Source organism: Phyllostomus discolor, chromosome 4 (genome assembly GCF_004126475.2).
Source record: "Phyllostomus discolor isolate MPI-MPIP mPhyDis1 chromosome 4, mPhyDis1.pri.v3, whole genome shotgun sequence".
Lineage (NCBI taxonomy): Eukaryota > Metazoa > Chordata > Mammalia > Chiroptera > Phyllostomidae > Phyllostomus > Phyllostomus discolor.
Window position 1 is genome coordinate 146363536 of NC_040906.2, and position 23155 is coordinate 146386690.

At 39.3% G+C, this 23155-nt stretch overlaps 2 protein-coding genes across 13 annotated transcripts in view; one reads left to right on the plus strand and one right to left on the minus strand.

Annotated features, from left to right (window-relative positions):
- The window catches only part of DOP1A (DOP1 leucine zipper like protein A), a 120507-nt gene extending 115269 nt beyond the window's left edge, over positions 1-5238 (plus strand). For 5 of the 9 annotated variants that reach the window (XM_036024397.1, XM_036024398.1, XM_028510627.2 and 2 more), the window contains one exon: positions 1569-2168. In XM_036024397.1, coding sequence (XP_035880290.1) covers positions 1569-1874 — 306 coding nt within the window. In that variant the 3' untranslated portion in view covers positions 1875-2168. Of the gene's footprint in view, positions 1-1568; positions 3206-4254; positions 4384-5084 lie in introns of those variants that run through there. The other 4 variants (XM_036024395.1, XM_036024396.1, XM_028510625.2 and 1 more) reach the window with 4 other exon arrangements.
- On the minus strand, positions 2580-23125 carry PGM3 (phosphoglucomutase 3). Of its 4 annotated transcripts, XM_036024400.1 has the most exons (14): positions 23020-23125; positions 21560-21646; positions 21119-21328; positions 19356-19540; positions 18420-18487; positions 14172-14305; positions 12542-12737; positions 10720-10877; positions 10231-10314; positions 8322-8420; positions 6551-6664; positions 5544-5666; positions 4294-4467; positions 2580-3009 (listed from the first exon to the last, which is right to left on the minus strand). In XM_036024400.1, exons 2-14 carry the CDS (start codon positions 21560-21562, stop codon positions 2920-2922), a joined length of 1638 nt encoding a protein of 545 aa, XP_035880293.1. In that variant the 5' UTR covers positions 21563-21646; positions 23020-23125; the 3' UTR covers positions 2580-2919. The 4 variants fall into 4 exon arrangements, with proteins under 4 accessions (XP_035880293.1, XP_035880295.1, XP_028365259.1 ...); XM_036024402.1 differs by lacking the exon at positions 21560-21646 and having other exon boundaries at positions 21119-21324; positions 23044-23118; XM_028509458.2 differs by lacking the exon at positions 21560-21646 and having other exon boundaries at positions 21119-21324; positions 23020-23111.
- Between the last annotated feature and the right edge of the window lie 30 nt (positions 23126-23155).

Consider the following 23155-nt stretch of genomic DNA (forward strand, 5'->3'; position numbering starts at 1 on the left):
TCACAGCAGCAACTTATTCTCTACTCATTTTTTTAATTCTTTTTTTCCACTTTCTGTTCTGATTGAATGCTTTTTTTCTTCCTTATGTTTCAAATCATTGATTCTCAACTTTATCCTCTCCACTGTTGGTTCCTTATAGATGTTTCTTTATTTCATTTAATGCAACCTTCATTTCTGCTGGGGTCTTTTTTATGCTGTTGCAGTACCCAATGATTTCTTTGAGCATCCCAATAACTAGTGTTTTGAACTCCGCATCTGATAGGTTGCTTATCTCCATTTCATTTAGTACTTTTGGGGGGATTTTGTTCTGTTCTTTCATTTGGGCCATATTTCTTTGTCTCCTCCATTTGGTAGCCTGTGTTTGTTTCTGTGCATGGGGTAGAGCTATTTGACTCCATCTCGGTAGCTTGGTCTATTGTAGAAAAGGCACCCATCTGGATGAATGTGGCTTCTTCCAATCGTTGGTTGTCAGACTTCCATACAGCTTGATTTTCTGACAAATCTGGGTGATACTTGTTTTGTAGTCTAGTTGTAATTTTTGCTGTAGTTGTGTGAGGAGGTGAAGTGTATTGATTACCTATGCCTCCGTCTTGACCAGAAGTCATCTTTGGTTCCTATCAATTTTTCCAGATAGACTGATGTCTAACAACTGTGTTTATTTAGTTGGCTTCTCAAACTAGCTTCTTAGTAATAACCATCTTATGTTCATTTAGTTGACAGGATTTTCACATACATTCTCATTTGACTTTAACTGCTGCAAGGTAGATTTCCCCATTTTATAAGTGAGGAACCTTTCTGTATCTTGCCCAAGGATACTCCATAGTAATAAAAGGCAGAGCCAGGACACTAACCCAGTTACTCCATTTCAGCTGTCCTCCCACGTTGTGTAGCACAACACAGAAACAGATAGCATCTCCTTTCCTGTCTCTTTGCTGACAATAATTATTCACTCTGGGCCCTCCTACCAACTTGTGGCAAGTTTAAGCCATTTGGTTAAACAGAATGAATTGATTTACTAATGATGAAATGTGTAACCCTTTGTCTCTTCAAGGCTTCTTCTGTAGTCATTTTGTGACCCAGTCCTTGGTTACATTAGTGGGAGACCAGAAATCTGGGAGCTTTTTGAGTATATACAAAGCACAAAATAAGCTTATAATATTTGACTCTCCTTATCCCAAACCAATTATGCTAGGTGTTAGACCCCTCCATACTCAATAACTGGTACCAGAAGGCCTCAGAAGCACAAATTGTCTAGAATGAAGATGCAGTGTCTTTGTATTTAACTGATTGCTGATGTATATACCCTTTGAAGTGTTCTCATGTACTATATCAGAGGTGGCAAACACAAGGCTTGCAGGCCAAGTCCAGCCCATCACCTTGCTTGTTTCTACATGGCAGCAGTGCCTAGCTCTCGCTTAACTGTTACGGAGCAGTTACATTATTCAGTCCTAAAATTACATTCGGCCCTTGGAAGGCATCATGAGGCTGATGTGGCCCCTGGCGAAAATGAGTTTGACACCCCTTACTACATCATCTGTTAATAACAATTCCCATTTTGTTTTCTGCAGAAAAATCCAGAGGAAGACAACTCAGGGAGAACGTTGGGTTGGGAGCCAGGGCACTTGCTGCTCACCATCTGCACTGTGCGCAGTATTGAGCAGCTCCTGCCATTCTTCAACGTGCTCAGCCAAGTCTTCAACAGCAAGGTTACCAGCCGATGTGCAGGACACTCAGGGAGCCCCATCCTCTACTCAAACACCTTCCCTAACAAGGACATGAAACTGGAAAATCACAAACCATTTTCCAGCAAAGCCAGGCAAAAAATAGAAGAGATGGTGGAAAAAGATTTTCTGGAAGGGGTGATAAAAACTTGAGTACCACAAGTGGTTCCATTTAGTTTAAATGTAAATGTAATCGTTTACAACAAACATTACTCTGAGTTGTATAGTTTTTTTTGTATGCAACAAAACATATTTCAGATTGTATTTAATTTAAATATTTGTAAATAAGAGCAAATGTCTGAGTGTGGCCTGAATCACTTAAATATTGTTGGCTCATATTGATTATGGTGCCTAAGAGAGATCTATATATACATATATAGTCCATTGTTTTATTGTCCTCAGTTGTCCTAAACCTGCAAAATACACACTGCATTTTTTTCTATTGGTTTCAAGCTTTGCTTAATTTAGTTTGGTTGGGGAGTTTCTTGTTATTAACCACATTTTAGTGTCAGAATGGTGTCACTTCTCTGTCAGAGGATTGGTAATGTATCACAATGTTTCTGCACACATACCTTCACTAAGAGGAGTAAAGAATAACTGAAGCCTGGGACCTGCATCCTTGTAAGTGTAGCAGGAGCATCTCCACCTCAGGACAGAGATGCGCAGCCTCCAGAGTCACACCTGAGTTCCTGGGGATGGTAATTTCAGAGGTAGATCGCTTAAGAATCATTCTGAAGACACTGCTGTGGGAAGATCGGTTATATAGTCTCTTCCACTCTCTCCACCTGTATCAACAATGGTGAAGACTGCAAAATGACATCCTGGTTAGGTAATGGGAATAGAAAAGACATCCCAAGGTATTGGTAATAAATAAGATTTAATTTTCTGGCAGCTCTCACAAATTTTTCCCAGCATATATTATAATCATACATGTAAGTGCCAATGTTTTACATTAGTGAGACTGAAACTAGAGGTAAGTTTCATTTTTTAAAAAAATGAATTTAACAAGCATAAGGCTACCCATTTCTAAAGAATTATTCTGGTAGTGTTTAAGAAAAATAATCAGATCTAGAAATAATCCAGTAAGGTACAGTAAACATTTATGGTTATAAATGTGTTTGAACCTGTCACAATGGCAGTACTATTGTTATGTAAAAACTTCTTAAAAATCTAGTTTCTCAAGATATAAAAATTGTCTTCAGAAACATGGTGCGGGACGTTCTCCAACTCCTCCAGCCAGCTGAAATACTGCCAAGCTCACTTCATGGGCAAGGCTATCCGCACTTTCCTGAAAATTACATGAAAATTGATTAGATGGGAGGGACAGCATCTACCATGTTACTTGCACCTTTGAGGGAAGGGGAGGGAGCCTCCTGATTGTTTCACTAACATATTAAGATGAAAACATTTCTTTTTCCATCTTTCAGTAGCAAATTCCAAGACCCTTAAATAAATGGAAAACAAGCTAAAGTCTTCCAAATAAGGTAAGTTCTTAATCAAATAATAAAATTAATTATTTCAAAACTGAATAAATGTAATGAAACCTAGTCCTTGAAGGCAACAAGGCCACAATTACATAAGAGGCCCTGGATGTCCTTTCCTCACCCACCATATAGTGAATAAATACAGGGTCCAGCAGAAGTAAGGCTTGCTTGAGTGTGGTTGGTAGGGTATGTGAATATCTCTCAAAAAGAGACAGCAATTTGAACATTTCACCTAAAATGTCATATGGTGAGCTTGAGTATGATATTATGTTACAGAATCACATGCTTACGATTCTGTAATAAAAAAGGGGTGTTATTTTTGCCAGACCCTGTATATTTACTATATTCTGGGATGGCCTAAGGCTTCTGCAGAAAAACTGCCAGCTATTGTATAAATTAATTGAAAATGTCTCCTTCTGCGTCCTTATCCAATCTACTCTATTTTCCCTCTGCTGTGCAAACATTTTTATCAAGGATTTATGGTGATGGAAAAGATTGTATTGAGAGGGCAAACTGTAAATCTCCAGACCACAAAGTCTTGCCCTATCACAAAAATATCAGTAGCACAGGGCAAGACTGTCATTTAATGGAAATATTTTGAAAAGCAAACTTGAAGTCCAGAGACAAAGATGAATTTCAGGCAGCATGGATTATGATACCATTTTATTTAGAAATGAACCCCTAACTTGGTTGTTTTTATAAAGCAAAAGGGTTATGTTTTTATAGGAGAAAAACTGGATAACTATTCCAGTCTACACAAGTTGAATGAGTCAGACTAAGTACCTACTAACTACTCATTCCACAATTAGAATTATGACACTTTCAGGAAGTGTAGAGTAAATCAAAAGAAAAATATTTAGGGAAATAGTATAATTTTGTTCAACTGTGTAACGACTGACAAAAACAATTTTGCAGTCTTAAAATGAACCCAAAAGGCTCTATAAACAAGTATGAAAGACATTAAATCCTTATTTATCACGTGAGATTTCAGCAGTATTAAAATAGTTTTCATCTCTACCACCACCCCCCAATACCTATGTTATCATTAGACTCTCACTGCACATATTTCCAGAACTGTACCAGCTTACTTGTGAGTCTGCTTCTGCATACACTCGGACTATGTCTTCAGTACCAGAGGGCCGGACGAAAGCGCGGGAAAGCTTGTACTTCTTCACCAGGTTGTTGATGGCCTCCTGTAGTCCTGGGGGCGTGACTGCTTGCCTTTCAGCATCAGTGGTGCTAATAACTTGCCTGTCTGCAACCTATGCCAAAGCATTTCATATTTTTTATTATATTTCACTCCCTTTTAGAAGCTTAAGCTGTTCACCATAATTCCCGCCAAAGGATTATGGCCATTTCATTTTAACAACAGTGGAGCTACATTTCAGTTTATTGTATCACAAATACAACACAGAGTAAAGTTCCAGATCAAGTGTACATGAAACTGCATTAAAGTTTTAAAATTCTATTATTTATGATCACTTCTTAATGTTATTAAGTTCAACATATTTATATAGTTTGTTTCTTCAGTGTTTCCTCAGTCTATAAAGAATTACCTTTAGCAAAAAGAAATAACATTTCCACAGACTTACACTTACCCCTAAAGTAATGGCCAATAAATGCTGTATGACTTAAGTCATTAATCAAATAACCTTGGGTTGCCACTTACCCTTCTTAAAAAAATTACCTATTATGATGAGAATTTCCTAAATATGCCAAAAACTAATCTGAACAATCAGCAGCCATTTCTGTGAACTCTGGATTTTGTATCTCTTACAAATCTGTTGATGAGTGTGTAAGCTGGTATAAACCTATATAGAAATCAATTAGCCATTTATCTAAAATGCCTTTAAAAAACTTTTTCCCTTTGAACCCACAGGTTTCTACTCAGCATCTAGCCTCAGGAAGTACTCTGTGAACCAAGAATAAAAAAGGAAATATTTTCACTCAAAAATATAGCCTATCCAGGATTTGCTTCAAAATAATATAGGGATGTGGAGAATGTTTAGGACAATAAAAATCTGTTGAATCTGGGTACATAGGGGCTCATTATTTTGTTCTATTTGTATGTTTTAAATTTCTCATAATAAAAATTTTAAAGTGACATGTGACATTATAAGTTTGGAAACCAAAACTTCTCAAACAATAGAATGGTTAAGAGCTCCTCTGTAATTTTTAAAGATATAAGAAAATATAATTAGATAATATAAGGCATTAATTTCTATGTAATATGTACATATGGGATGAAATGACACACTTGGGAAATATTTTTATGAAGTGAGATTTGAAATAACAGCTTTTAACTTTTAGAAAAGTAATTTTAAGATCATGGTCCCACCTTCACTTTGAGCTGCCTGTTGGGAAGATCCGTGTAGAGAGCGTCCCACTGCTGCACGGTCAAGCCCTTTAGAGCCAAGATGGCCTCGATCACCAGCATGTCAGAAATAGCATCTCCAGCTGCCTGTAGGATGGGGAGAGACAGTGGGAGAGACTGCTCTGATACAAGGAAAGCCAAGATGTGAGTGTGTCTTAGAAAACCAGTCTTAGTCTCCTATGCATCCTCCCTGCTCCATGCAGCATTACTAGCTGGTGTGGATAAATACAAATGTGAACATTAATGAGACCTGTACTGAAACTAGCTCTGGAGAAACTTGCCTTTAATCTTCCTCCTTAGCTACAAAATGAAATAAGACTGGATAACTCTTAAGGTTCCAGCATTAACATTCTTTATAAGATTAGTACACCATGATAGATGGCATCATGCAACAGAGTGAAGGAATATGAGCTTTCACGTAAGACACCTAAAGTTGAAGCCATATTCTGCCACTTAGTAGCTAGCAGCCTTTTTTTCTTCATTTATGAAGTGACAAGTATAATAACCCTTCTCCCTGTGTTAATGCAAGGATTATGTGACAAGGTACATAAAGTGCCCAAAATGTACAAGATGCTCAGTGTTACTTCTACCACTTTGCCACGTCCCATGCTTTAGCTTGCTCTTCCATTGCCCTCAGCTACATTCGAGTCCCAACAATCTGTCTGTCCCATGTGAGACAACCAATTATTTTTCCTGAATTTCTTTGAGAAAATAGGTTTTAAAAAAAACATGTTTAGTCAAATATATACACTCAGTAGCTGAATCTAGTGTCTCTAGATGGAAGCTAACTCATTATACCAGAAAATTTTCATCAAAAAATGTAGGGTGAATGGAGCATACAGACATTCTACCATTTTGACATGTCAGTGGAAATCCCAAACATATACACCGCTGTTGTGAGGAAGCACCACCACTATTTGTCCACCTTCTGAACAGGTAACCAAGAGAGCCCACCACCCCATCAGTTCTACCTGGTTAAATAAATCAATGATGTTTTCAAGCATCTTAGCAGCTTTCCTTTTCTCGTCTTTTGATTCTTTTGCTAGTTGTTTTATCTTCATTTCAGCAGCTTTACTAAACAGTACCTGCAATGAAAGGGTACAAAAACCACAAAGCTCTACCACGGACCAAGTCTTAAGTACTATCATACTAGCTAAACCACTTTTGAAACTCTCAAAGAAGCGGAAGAAATCAAAGGGGAAAATAATGGCAGCCTTATAAGGTACAAAATTAATATAAGATCAAAGCAGAGCCCAAAAGATACTACTGGCAAAAAAGTTCCTTTATGGATTATAAAACTTGTTATCAAAATTCAAAGAGCTACCCTTGCTGGTATGGCTCAGCTGGTTGGAGCATCATCCCGTAACCAAAGGGTTGTGGGTTCAATTCCCAGTCAGGGCAATTACAGAAGACAACCAATCAATGTTTCTCTTTTGCACTGTTGTTTCTCTCTCTTCCTCTCTTTCTCTCTTTCTCTCTCTCTCTAAAAGCAATGAAAAAATATCCTCGGGTGAGAAAAAAAATTTTTTTTTGAGGAGCTGATTACAAAGAAAATATCATCTCAGCAAAGATGCTCACATACATGGGCTCATTATGGCTGTCCCTCAGCCAGGTAAACCAGCTCTGTGCAGCCAGATGCCATAAGCCTACCTCTATCCATTTTACCTTGAAGAACATAATTCATTGCAGCTGGTATATTTTTGTGTCCTAAAGTTGCAACAGCTAAGCAAAAGCAGAAAGAGTGCTCATATTTATCATATTATAGCAAACGATGCCATGAATATTTATTACACGTCATGCTCCTCAGGATTTCCATCATCTTGAAATACCTTGCCCATGATGTATGTTAGTGCCTTCAGATGCCCAGTGCTGAAGAGGAGCAGCACACCATGTTCAGCCACTTGCTGAAATACTTGCTTGTTGGTAAACTAAGGGGCAGGCTGGTTACTTGACAGAAACACAGACATACCCATTCATTTACCCTACGCCAGCAGAGCTGACCAGTTGCAACAGAGACATTATAGTCTCGAAGCCTAAAATATTTACCATCTGCCCTTCATGTTTGTTTACCGACCCCTGCATTAGATCACCGAAGCTTATTTTACTTGTATTTTCTAAGAAGGTATTTTTCTTCTACTTACATTCATTGCCTCTAGAAGCCAATTTTAAAATTTATGAGGAAACTTATTTGACCTAGATAACTATTCGTGTTGGTCACCTCAAATCCATGTATGAAATAAGGTGATGTATAAAACATTTAAAGTATGAACCTTTTGAATATACTAGCAACCACTTAATTACTTTACTTCAATTAAATTACTTAATTTATTTTAATTACTCCTAATTACTTTAAACTCATTTCCAGTTGTTTATAACTTAATTCTCCAACTATCCAACACTTTTCAATTTACCTCAGTCACTGTACTTTCCCTTTTACCACCTATAGCCAGTTGACAATATTTTAAATGATCTATATACAATCTGCTCATAAAAAATTAAGTATTTTTACAAGAAACTATAAGAACAAATTAGCATTATTTCTTCACACTCAAAAAATATCACTGCAATCTAAAAGAGACCCAGTTTTGCCGCACATGAAAACATATTAAGTTAACCAAAAAATCAAATTCTACAACCATCCCAATCATTTCGACAAAGTAGAATATTACCCATCATTACCCAGATACAGAATTCCCACAAAAAAACTGCCAGCTAAAGCTGTAACTGTTTAAGAGAACTTACTGTGCCATGCCCATTTGCTTCAAAATAAACCCCAACATCAAATTCTTGAGCCTTGTGGTGCAAATGTTTTACACCAGTTTTAGTACAATAGACTGGTACCTATGAGACATTTTTAAAAACATGACAATTATTCAATCAGCAAATTCATTGTGTACCAACCATCTAGGAATATTAATAGGGAACAAAACCTGGAGCTTAATCTAGTGAGGAAGACAAAGCAATGAAAACCCAAGTGGTTACCAGGGAAAAAAGAAGGCACTTAGATGCACAAAGATGAGGGAAAGGGAAGGTGAGAGAGACGACCGTCTCCTTATAAATTCACTCAAGACTGCAAGTGGAGGAGTGGCACGATCTGCTCCAGGAAGCTCAGCTTAGCTCCAGTGTGGAGAGGGGCTTAGGGTAGGGGCCTGCAAGCTTTTACTGTCAAGGGCCGGACAAATGTGTTAGGCTTTGCAGACCACATGGTCTCTATTACAATTGCTCAGTTCTGTCACTGTAGTGAGAAAGCAGCCACAGACAACACAAAATCAGATGAGCATGGCTGCATTCCCATGAAACTCAAACACGCAGCAGGTTGGATTTGGCCCACAGGCTGCTGCTCGTTAACCCTCCTGCTTAGATGTCTACTAGGAGTTTTCTAGGACTAATCCCAGTAAGAAGTTATGGTGGCTGGATTAGCAACAGTGGATAGAGAAAGTCTTTAACAGATCTGATAAAAATGGTTAAGAAAATCTGATAGTACAAAACTGCAAAAAAGATCCAGATGAAATAAGATCGACATTTGACTGGATTTAGGAAACCTAAGAAACTGCTAGGGCTAAAAGAACTTAATCCATTAGAAAATGATTATAAAGTAACCATTCTGACATACTCAGTTTCTTAAACAAGGTATCTTACCTGTAAGAAAATTTTAAGACACAAAGGTGTAACTAAAATACTAAAACAATCCTAAATTCTGAAAAATACCCATGAAAGGCAGGCAACTGGGCCCCATATGGGAGTCCCTTGAGTAACATTACTGTAACCACATACAGGGTGGGGCAAAAGGAGGTTTACAGTCTTTCATATGGAAAATAATATAAATAAATAATACAATAAACTCTTATTTCACGTACTCACAACTATAAGCCTGCTTTTGCCCAACCCTTAAATCAGGTCACAAACTCCAGCCTCCAGATACATTTTAGTGTGCCTAGCCACTATTTCTTTTCAATTTTAAATCAGCTGCCAAGACTTAACAAATAGGAAATTCACATGGAAAGTCATGTGTTTAGCTCCCCTCAAAGATTCTGACTTAAGGTGAGAGCAGCTGGCTTGGGCACACTCCTCGCAGTCCCTCTCTACCTGTTGTCTTCCTTCACCTCACCTACCCGGATCCTACAGGAAGCTGGCTTTGACATTCATTCCTGCCTTAAAATGAATGGAAAGGCAAAAATAACTAGCAAAATGCAGGAACTTAACCAGGCATACACAATAGTTGGAAAATATTACAGTAGCTAGTGAGAAACAGAGTAAAGGTGAACAGACCCAGTTTGGGTCCTGAACGCTCTAACACTTGGTTAGAGCAGTGTGGCACAGAGGGCGGTCATCTGGCAGACACCGGGGAAATAATCAGAACCCAAATCTGCCAACCCAGAAAGCTTCTCCACAGAAGGAGAGTGAGAAACCAGTTTTATTACTGAATAAGCATTAAGTCAGACTTGTGATACATGTCACAGGCAATCTGCTAAGAGACTGCTAAACAGAAGGTCTGTTTTTGCATCAGGGACAATTCAATGTTTTGACTTCTATTTACCTTACATGGACAAAAGCTCAGCTTTATGCACAACTTATTTACTTTTATGAGGGTATTAGTTTCCTCACAGAAATATCTTACAGTAGAATTTAAAAAATGGAAATAGTTTAGTACCTTCATAACTTCTTCAAGAAACCGTGTTGAACTTCCGTTTGCATATGCAGTTTGTACAACACCAATATTCAAATTTTCTCCAATCTAGACAAAAACAATAATGATGTTATATCAAAAGTAAAGACACTACAAAAAAGTTTAAAAATTAAAAAAAATAAAAGCAAGCAACAGAAATGCTGACAAAAAAGACATTACAAAAGCAAAGTTCTAAAAAATGACAGTTATCCACGACTTCAGCAGTGCTTTGGTTTATGCAATAAATGACTCAATGAAAATTTATGCAATAAGTGACTCAAAGAAAAGAATAACTTCAGATTCCCAAACCAGTTCCCCAAAGTTGAAATGACTGTAATTACCATTTCTTTCTGTATCTTCCAGCCACAAATATAGGAATTTCCCAAAAATTGTGCCTTGAAGACATTCAACTGACTGCTACAGAACTACCTCACCATAGGTCCTGTTTTAAAGAGCAGTCGCCCCCCACCATACCTCCAGCAGGAGCTCTTTGAGGAAACTGCTAATGAGTGCTGCTATCTTGTCTCCGTCTATGAGGTGAAAGTGACCGTCTGCATCGTAGTAGTAGTAAACAATTCTGTCTGCATCTCCATCAAAGGAACAGCATCTTTCATTGGACTTCATTTCCATTCCTAGCACACAGAATAATTGAAAGTGCATTTAGCTCTAAAAAATGGGAATACAACTCAATATAAAGTTTGAGTTTTTTGCCTTATACTAGTTACAAGGGACAATTTTGTTTTCACTGAAGTATGATCAGTTACGTGTTACATGTAAGCATGTCCACTATGATTATTCAACAAGTATTTTAAATTATCCTTCCATATACAAACCAGAGTCTTAATATTCAAATAGTATGTGGGCTTATTGGTAGTTTTTACAAGGTAAATTCTTTCACAGCTAACTGAAAAAAAAAAAGCATTCAAAATCTATGCTGAAATTTGACATAATGCTAAAATAAAATAAAATAATATTTGATACCAGCTAGTTTGGCAAGGCATGTTCCCATATAGTTTTTTGAAAGCTACAGGTATTTCTGAATGCAATTTATCTAGTCCTATGATGTTCTTTATATATAAAAAATAATCAGTGATAGATGAGGTATGTGTTTTGATTTAATTCAGATAAGAGTGATTTTTATTTGTTCACACCGTAAATAATGAGAAACACTGGAAAGTAAAAACACAGAATTATAACCAATGAGAGACTTTGCCAGGAATATCACTATAAGGCTGGCTACAGGGTACAACATAAGCCTCCTGAAAGCCAGGGCTCACAGTAGCCCCAGTGCCTATGGCAAGAGAAAAAAAGCTTATGATTTAGAGAATGGATAGAGCAGGGCCAGAGAACTGAATGGTCAGTGAAGTAACAGTCAAACCTAGCAACTCAAGGAAAAGGAGCTTACACTGGTTAATCAAACTTAAAGTTTAAGTGCTTACTACAGCGAGGCAGAAAATACCGTCGGTGAGAGAGGCACTGCGAGATCTGTGGAGGGCTGAAGGGCGCAGGTCCTGCCTGAGGGGCTGTGGCTGCTCCACTGCAGCCAGTTAATGTGAGAATGGACATCGTCTAATTTTGGCAAAGAGAAGCCAGATTCCAATATTTAAGTAAAATCAAAGCATTTTAAATGGTGGTAACTAAGGCAGTTAAACAGACACATACAACAGACCAAAGAAAACACATCTGCAAGACAGGCTAACAACTCTGGGTCTATAATGTAACTAAATATAGAACACCTCTCACTACAACCACACTCCGAAGAGCAGTCTGTCTGCCTACTAACATGCTAACTGTGGAAAATGCTGATTTGGGGAACAATTACAATTCAGCAGTTGGAGTCTCTTTCTATAGTGTATTTAATTCTAAAATGGAAAATAGTGCTACTTAACTATTGCTATCCTCTAGGTCAGTGACTCTCAAAGTGCGGTCCGCAGACCAGCACTACCGAAAGAGCCCGGTGTGTGAGAGATGCAAATTCCTATGCTATACAAACCCCACCCAGACCCCCAGAATCAGAAACCCTGAGGCAGAGCCCAGGAAACTGTATGTCAGCAAGTTCTACAGAATACCAATCTCCGACTGTGCTTTCCCCACCAGACTTCGCACATGTGGTGAGGAGCCCTATGGCGTACAGGCAGGGAGAGTTCCGTGGGAATGGCACTGACAGGTGCAAATGTGCCCAGATGTCTAAACGTGGCACATCAAAGACCAGCGACACCACTCTTCGCTCATTCGGCCACTCCTGCTTGTTAATGAGGCTGGTTTCAAAGCTCCAGAAACAAATTTTTTTACATACCTTGTGGAGGCTTCTGATAACTTTTCACAAAGTCAGCCCCACATAAATGATTGAGTCTTCCTTCGGTCCCGACATTGAACAGCTGAAGTGAGAGCCCCTGGGAGAGGTAGCGCTCCATTTCCCCCAGCTTCAGGGCCCCTATGCCGTTTGCACAGTCAACCTTGAGTGACCGAAACCCATCTCCACTGCGGGGAGCCTTAGAAAGAAAGACACAAGGAAGAAAAATGTCAAGTTCTAAAGGCAACACTGAAGCATACATGTATGCTTGTACATGTTTATGTAAAAACCCTCTGTTATTTCAGTTAGCTCATCTAGTTCCAACCAAGACACAATGGAGTACACACATTCAGATGAAAATCATAACCATCATGGTAAAATTTTTAAATACATTTTTGAACACTCTGACACTGGAACAGTTTCATGACTGAACGATTGATGGAAATGGAGCTTGTTAAACAAAAAATTAACTTTCATGCTGAAAGCCATCACTAGATAAAAAAGGACAATGTGCCTTGGGGCCTTGAGTCTGAAACCCCAGCAGCAGAGCTAGACAGAGAAGGCAAATGACGACCTTCATCCCGCAGTCTTGCAAGTGTTTTTACGCATCACATACAGGGGAGAAAGATGTAAACTGTTCTGAAAGGGTTTACATTAGCTATGGACAAAGGGGCCAGGAGAAGGTGAAGCAGAGCAGCTCTGGGATAGACGCAGAGTCCAAACAAGAAGTGTTCGCACCCTTGGGCAGGTTGAGAGCACATCTGGAAGTTCATAAAGAAGCAGAGACCTCCTGGGGCTGGAAGGCACCTGGCTATTCTCTCTTTAGAATAATCACAGACATAACACCTGTAACTTAAACTGAAGTTCCAACAGACACACTTGAATGTGAGCAGTCTTTTATTAGCTGGTCCACAGCTATTAACAAGCTAACTGTTGTGTCTCTTGCTTTCTGGACACGTAATTTAGAACATATCAGAATTTCCTTTTTTTTTTGGTCAAGCTTGATAAGCATTAGCCTCAATTAAGCGAGGTCCCTCAAAAATAATGTTATAGATAGAATGAGCAGTAACCACATCTGTCATTCTCTTCACAGCATATAATACCACTGGGCATTTTGTATGTTTTTTCTAATTGTCTGTCTCCCTTCCTTTCCATTCTCACTTCAGAATATAAATTCTATGAGCAAGGGCTTTGCTTTGGATTACCATGCCTGACAAAAACATACACTCAATATCTGTTGATCAAGTGAGATATATTCCTCAAATCTCATCCAGGTTTAGCAAGCCAATATCCTCAACAAGGAAAATCTTCACAACAGTAGATATCTCAAGTGTGATGCCAATAACATAGACTTGCTTGAGAGTAAATTCATCTGAATGAATACTTATTACCACAAGAACACCACCAAGTTTGTTCCCCCAGAGCTCTCAGGCTGTGTTACATGCCTTGCCAAATACATGCCCACACAGTTTGGATACAAGGGCCAGACCTGGGTCGCCCTGGAAAGAAAAAGATATGCCGACTTTTTGGAAAAAGGAAGAGGAGTGAAAACCTATGCAATTACAATAATAAATTGTTCCATTGCTGTTATTTCATTTACTTGAATAAACTCCAAGCACGTTCAAATTTTCACCTGTTTGGTAAGTTCCGCAAAGGCCGCAGAGAGTTTCTGGTAGTAACCATCTATGGTTGCCTTCCCATACTGGCCACTGGTATTCCGACAATACACCATGTAGTGCAGCTGGGGCGTCGTTAGAAGGCCATAATCTGCCATAGAAATACAAAAAACAATTTACCATGTTTCTTAACAAAGAGAAAAAAGGTTTAAATGGATTCGTACCATAGGAATTTCAGGGTGCCAAAAGACATCTCAGAAAACACAAAATGCTAACTTTCAAAAAGCACAAACATCCACTGAAGTCATTATGAATGCACATCACAGTGGTCTTGTAATTTACAGTAAGAAATACATATTTGGCCTTTGTCCCCACTGCAGACAGAGCTTCTAAACCTTGAAATTTCTTAAGCAAAGAGAGCAATAAATTGTCTTTTGTTACTTTAAAAAGGTGACCTTTAGAAAGCCCCCAGGTAACCTAAGGGCTGCTTGCCTGGGGAAACCAATCACAGGATTAGAGGGTTGGTATTTTCAGCCCTGCCCCTCCACCTGCCAATTTCAGGGAGGGAGGCTGGAGGGGCTAGTGATTAAGTTCAATCACCAACAGCCAGTGACTTAATCATTCATGCCTAGGTAATGGAGCTTTCAGAAAAAATCCCAAAGCCCAAAAGCTCAGGGATCTGGGTTGGGGAACACATGGAGACTGGGAAGTGGCCTGGAACTCTGAGCCTCTTTCCACACCTCTGGTCTCACGCATCTTTTCATCTAGCCGTTCCTGAGTTAAATCCTTTATAATAAACTGGTAACCTAGGAAGTAAAATGCTTCTTGGTGTTCTATGAGCTGTTTTAGCAAATTAACCGAACCCAAGGAAAGGACTGTGAGAACCTCCATACTGGTCAGAAGCCCAAGAGCCTGGGAAGTGAAGCAGGTGGGGGGATGGCATTCCTACGGGACTGAGACAGGATCAGGCACTACCTCCAGGTAGACAGTGTCAGAACTAACTGTTTGGTGGCACTAGAAAAAGTACACATTGGACATAAGCTAAATTCTAAAAAAATATGAACTACTATTGGTAGCAAAAAAAAATCATTCAGTACAGAGAATAATAAAAACAGCAATATAGAAAAGCAGTACTTGAGTTCTATTTCCAGTAACATTGCAAACTACATAATTATGATAGACACTCCTACAAACAACCAAAAGGCTAGATAAAAACTTTTTCCAAAAAAGAACTATAATGCCAACATGTTGCAGAGGAAGTAGGCCAAAATCAATGTAAGCAGAGGAACTCCAAGATTGGAGCCAAGGAAACGAGTTTTATTCTCTGGGCACTCCTCAAAACTTGAAATTGAGCTATGGTTTTCAGTGCAAAAAAAGTCCATGTTGTTCTAACACGAGGAACCCAATAGAAGACCAGGCCTTCATGAAGCTGAGGCCCCGAAGGACTATTCTTCAGTGTAAGAGTGAGTCAAAAAAGTGAGTCAAAAGTCCCCTCCCAGGAGAGCCACCTGGGAATGCAGTACAGCGGAGGAGAAAACCCATGACTGAGGAGCAACGAGCGTAACCACAAGCACAGACCTCCCGTGCGTTTCCAGCCCAAATCCCCATAACTGCACAGGTCTAAAAGAACCTTGTCATCAGAGAACCATGTCATCAACCAGCCAGGTAGTACTCCCTGCACAAGCAAACACTAAACTCTGAAAGAAAAAGTTACCTTCATCATAAACCTCAAAAATGTCCCGCAAATAATTTTTCAAAAAAATTACCAAAAAAAAACAAACGGTTTTCAATCAAAAATCTATATACACATACACACACACAAAAAGGTACCATGAGCAAAGAACAGGAGAAATGGACCAGCATCCAATAAACATTCAATGACTAAATCTGTCAACGGTCTTCAAAGTCATGCACCAGAGTCTGCATGGGAGGCAATAAGTCATTTTATTCAATAAGATCTTGAGCCCTGCAGTTACAAAAGAAGTGGTATTTTATGAAGCCAACTTTGGCTTTGGTAGAAAAATTAGATGAGAGAAACTCAAAAAAGTATGTAAGAGCTTAGACCAACTCAATGGAACTGTGTAAGGAGGGAAAATACTATGCCAAAACACATATTAAAGGACAAAACAAATTTTGTGACCGATATCAGAATTACTAAATAAACATTTACTAAATGACCATACCCAGTTACTCAATAAAAAGCACAACCATCTATTCCATTGATAAACCCAGAAACACAGAAGCCATTCTTCACAGCTCTATCCTCATCACATCACAAAAACCTTTGAATTGATTTCAGATTTTCCCATTTCTCTTGCTATCATCATCTTTGCACAGTCTAGCTGGTCTCTTTTTCTTTCTCACAACCTCCCTATCCCTCTCTAGACAAGTGCCAGAATGACTGGCTTAAAATGAAAACATAACCATATTCTCATGCACAAAATCCTTCGAAGGAATCCCGCTGCATTTGGAATAAGACCCAGGTCTTTACCAGGACCTGTAAGGCTTGGGACGGCTTGGCCTCTGTTTACCTCCCTCATTGTATCTTCCACTAGTTTCCCCCATTCTCCCTGTGCTACAGCTCCATTAATGTTCTTTCATTTCCTGAAATACCCTTAAGCTGAAGAGAGAAATGAAGTAAAGTTTAAACAAGTAAACTCCAAAATTTTTAAACTAGAACAGTAAAAACGTAATGGTTCTAGAGAGAGAATCAAAGTGCTGAAAATATCAACCATTCTAGGGATGGCAGAAGGAAGAGTTTTGGGCAGAGTGAATACAGAGCAAGGGCGGGCCACCGAGTGGAGGCGCCACTCAGACCAACACATTACAAACTGCAGGTGGAGCTCTTTAGCGGGTCATGGAATCCACTAAAACACACCAGCAATTCTGCACTTTCTAATGAAATAGATGAATGCATATTGTGTATTATGGGTAAGTACTACTTACTGAAACTTTTATTTCAGTTATACACACAACGACACATACACACATCCTGATACAAAATGGGTTTCGTATTATGGGTTGTGATGCGCAGTGAAATAGACTACTGGAGGCTTGTAAATAATGGGCATTCAGAAATGTCTGATGAATTAATTCATACGTAAATAAAAGAATATACACAGCTGCTATGGCAGTAAAGATGACCATTCAGACATCAGGCAGAGTGAAAGAAAGAAGTGAGGAATGGTCATATCAAGAGAGACAGACGGAGCCCACTGAAATGACCAATAAGGAATAGTGGCCAAGGAAGTAGAAGCTTAAACAAAGAGGAAGGTCACAGTATGGAAAGCTACCAAGAAATCAACTGAAATAAAAATTTCAAAATATAAATTCTGAAAGCTTTTTTTAAGTTGCAGACCCTTTTGAACATCTCACAAAAGCTCTGAATTCTCTCCCAAGAAACTAAGTGCATGTGCAGGTAACATGTGCACACTGTACTGAGTGGAATGCAGGTCCTGCAGTGTAACTACGCCCTCCCCGACCAGTCCCCAGGCCCGAGTTAAGAATCCCCACTTTTATAACAGCTACTGGATTTAGCAGTTAGAATTCAGAGTGTCAGGACTCACTTCAGTGGAGGACAAGGATGGAGACTGGCCTATAGTAGGCTAAGTAATAACTAGAGGAGCAAAGAGAGAAGCAAGCCAAGCACACAACTGGAAGAGGCCAGATTAACTGTGAAGGAAGGGAAGACACAGACGCTGGAAAGGAGGCTGAAAGGTTAAGAGACAAGAAAGATCTGACACTCGCAAAATTCACCTCCAAGCAGAGAGGAGTTACTGCATTCACAAGGGGCAAAACGGTTGCAAGAAGAGGATTCTAGTGTCTGTTTTTTGGCATTTAATACTTTGATTTGTTAAAATAGGTATGAAAAGCCTGTCAAAATTTAAAGTCATGATTTTAAGTAGACCAAAGACATTCCCCATCACTCTATGACAGTGATCAGCTATTAGGGAGTACCTGATACTGACAGAAACTCTCCTGGACTGACTTCTTCAAGTAACTTCAAGGAGTGTTATATCAAGAAATTCAGCCTTACTAAAGGAATTTGTTTAAGATGTGTTTCCTATGTATTCTGTATGTAAAACAAAATACACATGTCCAGAAATTTTTTTTTTTTTCATTTTAAAAGCTAGTATTTTATATCTAGTTCATTTAAAAAAAAAACTTTATAGCATTTTCAAACCTTCCTAAAATAAATGTCTTACTTTTCTAACTTTTTAAAAAGTTTTTTAAAGATTAATTTACAACTCAGGATAACTACATACCATGAAATTGACCTCCTAAAACAGTGATGCCATCTATTACAGAATGTGCAAGTTTCTCACTGCTGGGCCTAGGAGAGAAAAGGGAAGAAAACGATACATCTTGTCCTGAAACCAACATGGTGGCTAATTCTGAAAACAAATGCTGAAACTATGTGCTACAAATATCAGAATAATAAGTTCACTGTATTTGAGCTGAGACCTATCAAGTTTGAAAACTCTGAAAAAATAATTTCCGTAAAGTATAAATAGTCTTTTATAATGTTATTTCTTGGAAAGATAATAACTTTTAAATGAATTAAGAATATAGACATAAAGAACATACTAATTACACCATACCCACGTGCCTTTTCAAGCTTGGCAATAACTGCACAAAAATATCTTTTTGTAAAGGAAGTCAAAGCCTGTCAAATATAACAAATTTGTAAAAAATAAAACGTTAATATTTTACAGTGAACTCCAGCACGAGAAAATAATACAAATACACTGCACAACAACATAGAGTATAAAACCAATCTCTAAAAATAATGAGTTAAAAGCATGCATTCTTTAGGGGAAAAAAGCAAACCTACCCAAGTAAAGGGGTGGGAGAAATCTGATAAGTGTTTCTCTCATGCCAAGAAATATATATTTTGCATGCACAATTTCATGTAACCCTCACCAAAACCTGCATTAGGACTTATCATCAACATCTCAGAGATGAGCAAAGGGAAGCTCCAACAGGTTAAAGTGTACAGTAAGTGTTAGAGTTGGTGTTCAGATGCCAAAAAAAAAAACAAGATGCAGCAGTGACTTAGTTCCCACATCCCACTACAAAGGCCAGGTGGGAAGAAGCCTCTCAGGGTGGTCCTACTGAATTTCTTTCAACTTGTCATGGGCACTAAACCTCATTTATACCGAGTCCCCAAAGCTGCGTTCAGTGGTAACTCGGATGGTCACCTGGTATCTCTCCCAATCACTACATAGGCATCTCGTTGCAGATCCACAGCAGCTTTCTTGCTGATGTCCAGCAACACACTCTGCACATCTTGCTCCTCAGCATTTGCCAAACAGGTAGCGTGTTCCTCCCAGGAAGGTGCCAGCATTTCACCCAAAGGATCAACCAATTTGACACCATTGTCTTCCTTAAAAGAAAATGATAAGTCATCCACGCATATTCAAAAGGATGAGCTGAGGAAGTAAATGCAAGCTGTTTTTCCTCCACAAAGGACAGTGATGGCTGCGTAGCTTCACCAGTTCACCAGTGGCCCCTACTGAATGACACAGGCACTAGACTAGGCATTTTACATACATCAGCTCAGTAAATACTAAAGACCCCACATATCAATCTATTATTCCTAGCATTATTCCAATCTGAGAAAACAAAGATTCAGATCAAGTAATTTGCTTATATTCATACAGCTAAGAAGCATCAGTGCTGACATTAAAAGACGAAGTCTATCTCCCTCTCATACCCAACAGACCACACTAGTTTTAAAAGGCTGACATCGTGCATACTCATCAATGAGCGGACTAGGGCACAGCTGGAGCAGAGTGTGGGCACCTAGAGATCCTTCTCTCTACGACTCTAGACTCGAAGCATGTCCTGGCCATGTGTCCACCAACAGGTGGCACAGAAGCTGAAAACTGACTCCTAACCCTGTTCTGCTCAAATTTCTGAAAAAAATTAAGTGCAGTTTAGAGTAAATGTCAACTGAAGAAAATAGCTCAAAATTATTTTAAGAAATTCTTCTGGAACTAGCAATAAATGTGAGGTCTGCCTACAGGTCATTAATCAATTATGGGAATTCAGATATTTAAACACTTCATGTATTTATAGTGATGCACATTTATAAGCTGGGTCAGCAAAGTCCTCTGGTTTGGAGGAAAGAGGTTACAATCCTTCACTAACCTAAATAGCTTTAATTTACTGTTGATTTAGCTACAAAGGCAAAAATCTCCTGCCCTATCAACCAAACAGAAGCATATTATTCAAACCATGTACAGGGTGAGCAAAAGTAGGTTTACAGTTGTTCAGAAGAAAAATACAAAAATTAATAAATAATAATACAAGAATAAGCTGTTCTTGCATACTCAGAAGTGTAACACTACTCTTGCCCCACCCTGTATTAGTGAGCTACAGAATAGTTTAGTTGTGTCAAAAGGAATATTTTTATAAAAAATTGTCATGAACAACTAACACATTGGCCAAATCAATCTTTTGCCCTAAGGTCATTTTTGGATCCCTTGAACATCCTGTTTGGCTATTTCTTCAGAACAGGAAACTATTCCCTAGGTATAAAAAAAAACCTGTCTGAAAATTTTCAAAATGTGCTAAGTTTTTGCAAGTGTGTGCTCTTCCCCTATCTTGGTTCTATTAATTTCTGCTAAATTAACAGAGGTGAGACTTTTTATTACTGGTATTTTGACAATACAACTAATTCGCAAGGACATTCTGTTATTTCTTTAAAATGGACACTCCCCTAAAAATGTTAACAGTCTCACTTCATTCCCGCCACACCCTCAAAGAGTCATGAGCTAAATGACCACTCATAAGAAAAAGTTGTATCAAATCCAAATGCAAAAACCAGTGACAAGGCACATTCCTAGGACTAGAATTTGTACTTTGGGTCAAACTGCTCAGACACACTAAGGTTTGATCTTGTAAAGAAAGAAAGGTTTGATCTTAGTGCTCTTGATCTCTCAGAGCACTAAAGACATACCTCAGGATTATGTGATGCTGTTACCATGACTCCTATTGTAGATTGTGTCTGTTTTGACCTCAGAACGGCTAATAATCCCATGCGAAACATGACATGATCAAGATGCACTGCTTTCGTCCTAAATCCAGCAGTCCCATATTGAAGAATGAGTCCATTGGGCTTGGCATGCAAAGCTGAGTGTTTCGTGATAGCTTCTAAATCCATGCCTACAAAATTAAGGAATACTTTTCAGGCACATGAATAAATCTTTTAATGACCATTTGATTCAAAAATGCCACCCCAAACTAATAGGCATGCCTCACTTTAAACCTCCCCCGAGAACCATGTCTGAGAGAGAAAAGAATGATAGAGTAAGTCCTGGAAGTTAGTATTACCAGAAGATCTTGCCCCACTTATACTGTCACTCCAAGGCAGAGATCACATTATCTCCAACTCATCTCTCATTTTGGCTCCAGATGGGCCCAGCACAAATTTAAAATGGTCCACTCTCAACTAAAGTGAAGATTCCACACATAGATTCAGAGATTCCTACAAGAACAAAGATCACCTCATTGTATAAAGAGGGCAGTTTAAGCCTGGGCCTCAGTTAGATAAGCTAAGTTCACATGGGTAGCTGGTGACACTGAAGCCTAAGGTCATATTCTCAAATGGACTGGACCTACATTTCTAAAATATCTGGGAAATCTGTGAAGTTCTTTTGCACTTCTTCCCAGCCTACAGAGACACATTCCCAGATGAAAAGCAAAGGGTAACAGTCTCTTCTCCAAAACGTGACAGTGGATTTTTCTATTTTCATAAGGATCAGGACATTCTTCTAAATTAAGTTCTGAAACTGGCAACATCTTCCTTTTACCTTTAATTAAAAAAGAAAAGCAAACAACGGCCCTTAGCCATCTGGCCCTACTTAGTCCACTTAGTCACTTCGTTCTCTGGGATACTCCAAGTTTAAGTGGCACTTGAGGCGTCCAACCTCAGTTGTAGATACTACTCAACTTCCTGGGTCAGTCCCATTTCCAATCAGCCAAGAGATGAGGAGCAGTCCCCCAGCTCCGGTCCTCACCACAGGCATATCTGGTAGGCACTGTGGCTCGGGATACAGACAACGGCAACAAAGCAAGTATTGCAATAAAGCTAGTCATAACCTTTTTGCTGGTGGCGTGTCTTGCCTTCAACTTGTAAAATGCATAACATCTGTGAAGTACAATAAAGCTAAGCACTATAAAATAAGGTATGCCTGTATCTTGTTTTCTGTATTGTCCGTAATTCAATGAACAAAAGCTAAAGGCAATGGTGAAAAATGTTTGCTTTTGTTCAGTTGGCAAAAGCTAGCATTCAGCAAGCTACCTTAGTTCGATTCAAAGTGATCAAATCTCTTTCACAAGCAAGAATATATTTTGTTAAAAACTGACCAGTCGGTAATGTGCATGATTATTCACAGGGCGTAAACCAACCCTGCTAAATCCAGATCTTTTTTTTTTTTTTTTGAAGTTATGATGAATCCACCTCTGAACTCTGAAAGAGTTTTAGGTGCCGAAACTACTATCGATGCGTATAGTAGTGAACGCTTTTATTAAAAGTATTTCCAAGTCCACACAGTGCCCACTCTGAAAACGTTAGAAGTGTCCCCCGTCCTCCATTCGAACATCAACACCTCCTCTGTTCCTCCTATACCCTTCCAGCCCGAGGCCCCGAGACTCTGCCCAGGCGGGTGGGCGAGACTGCGCAGCACAAGACCCACGGGCGGGCCCACGAGCCGGTTTCCTCGACGCAGCGGCGAGTGGGTGTGTCCCGCGCACGGTCCCTCCGTCAGTCCGTTAGCCTACTCACTAGCCTGTAGGGCGGCCGAACCCCCGTAGACCGCAACGTCCGGTTTCACCGCCAAGCCGCAGGGTCTCACTCACCTCTGCCAGGAGACTCGCTCTCACCTCCACGAGCGGAAAAACTGCCTCGCGGCGGCGCCTGGAACCACCCTGGAACTCTAGGACCCGCAGACGTGGCCCTGCGTGGCTTCCGGCTCGTCGCCACGCCCCTCAACCA

Bases quoted from the DNA above. Each gene is read 5' to 3' on its own strand.
- PGM3 (XM_036024400.1), bottom strand. The intron at 10,878-12,541 runs GTATGTAAAAAA...TCTGTGTGCTAG, and splicing joins TTATCAGAAGCCTCCACAAG to GAATGGAAATGAAGTCCAAT. The intron at 10,315-10,719 runs GTATGGTGGGGG...GTTTTTGTCTAG, and splicing joins TCAAAGAGCTCCTGCTGGAG to ATTGGAGAAAATTTGAATAT.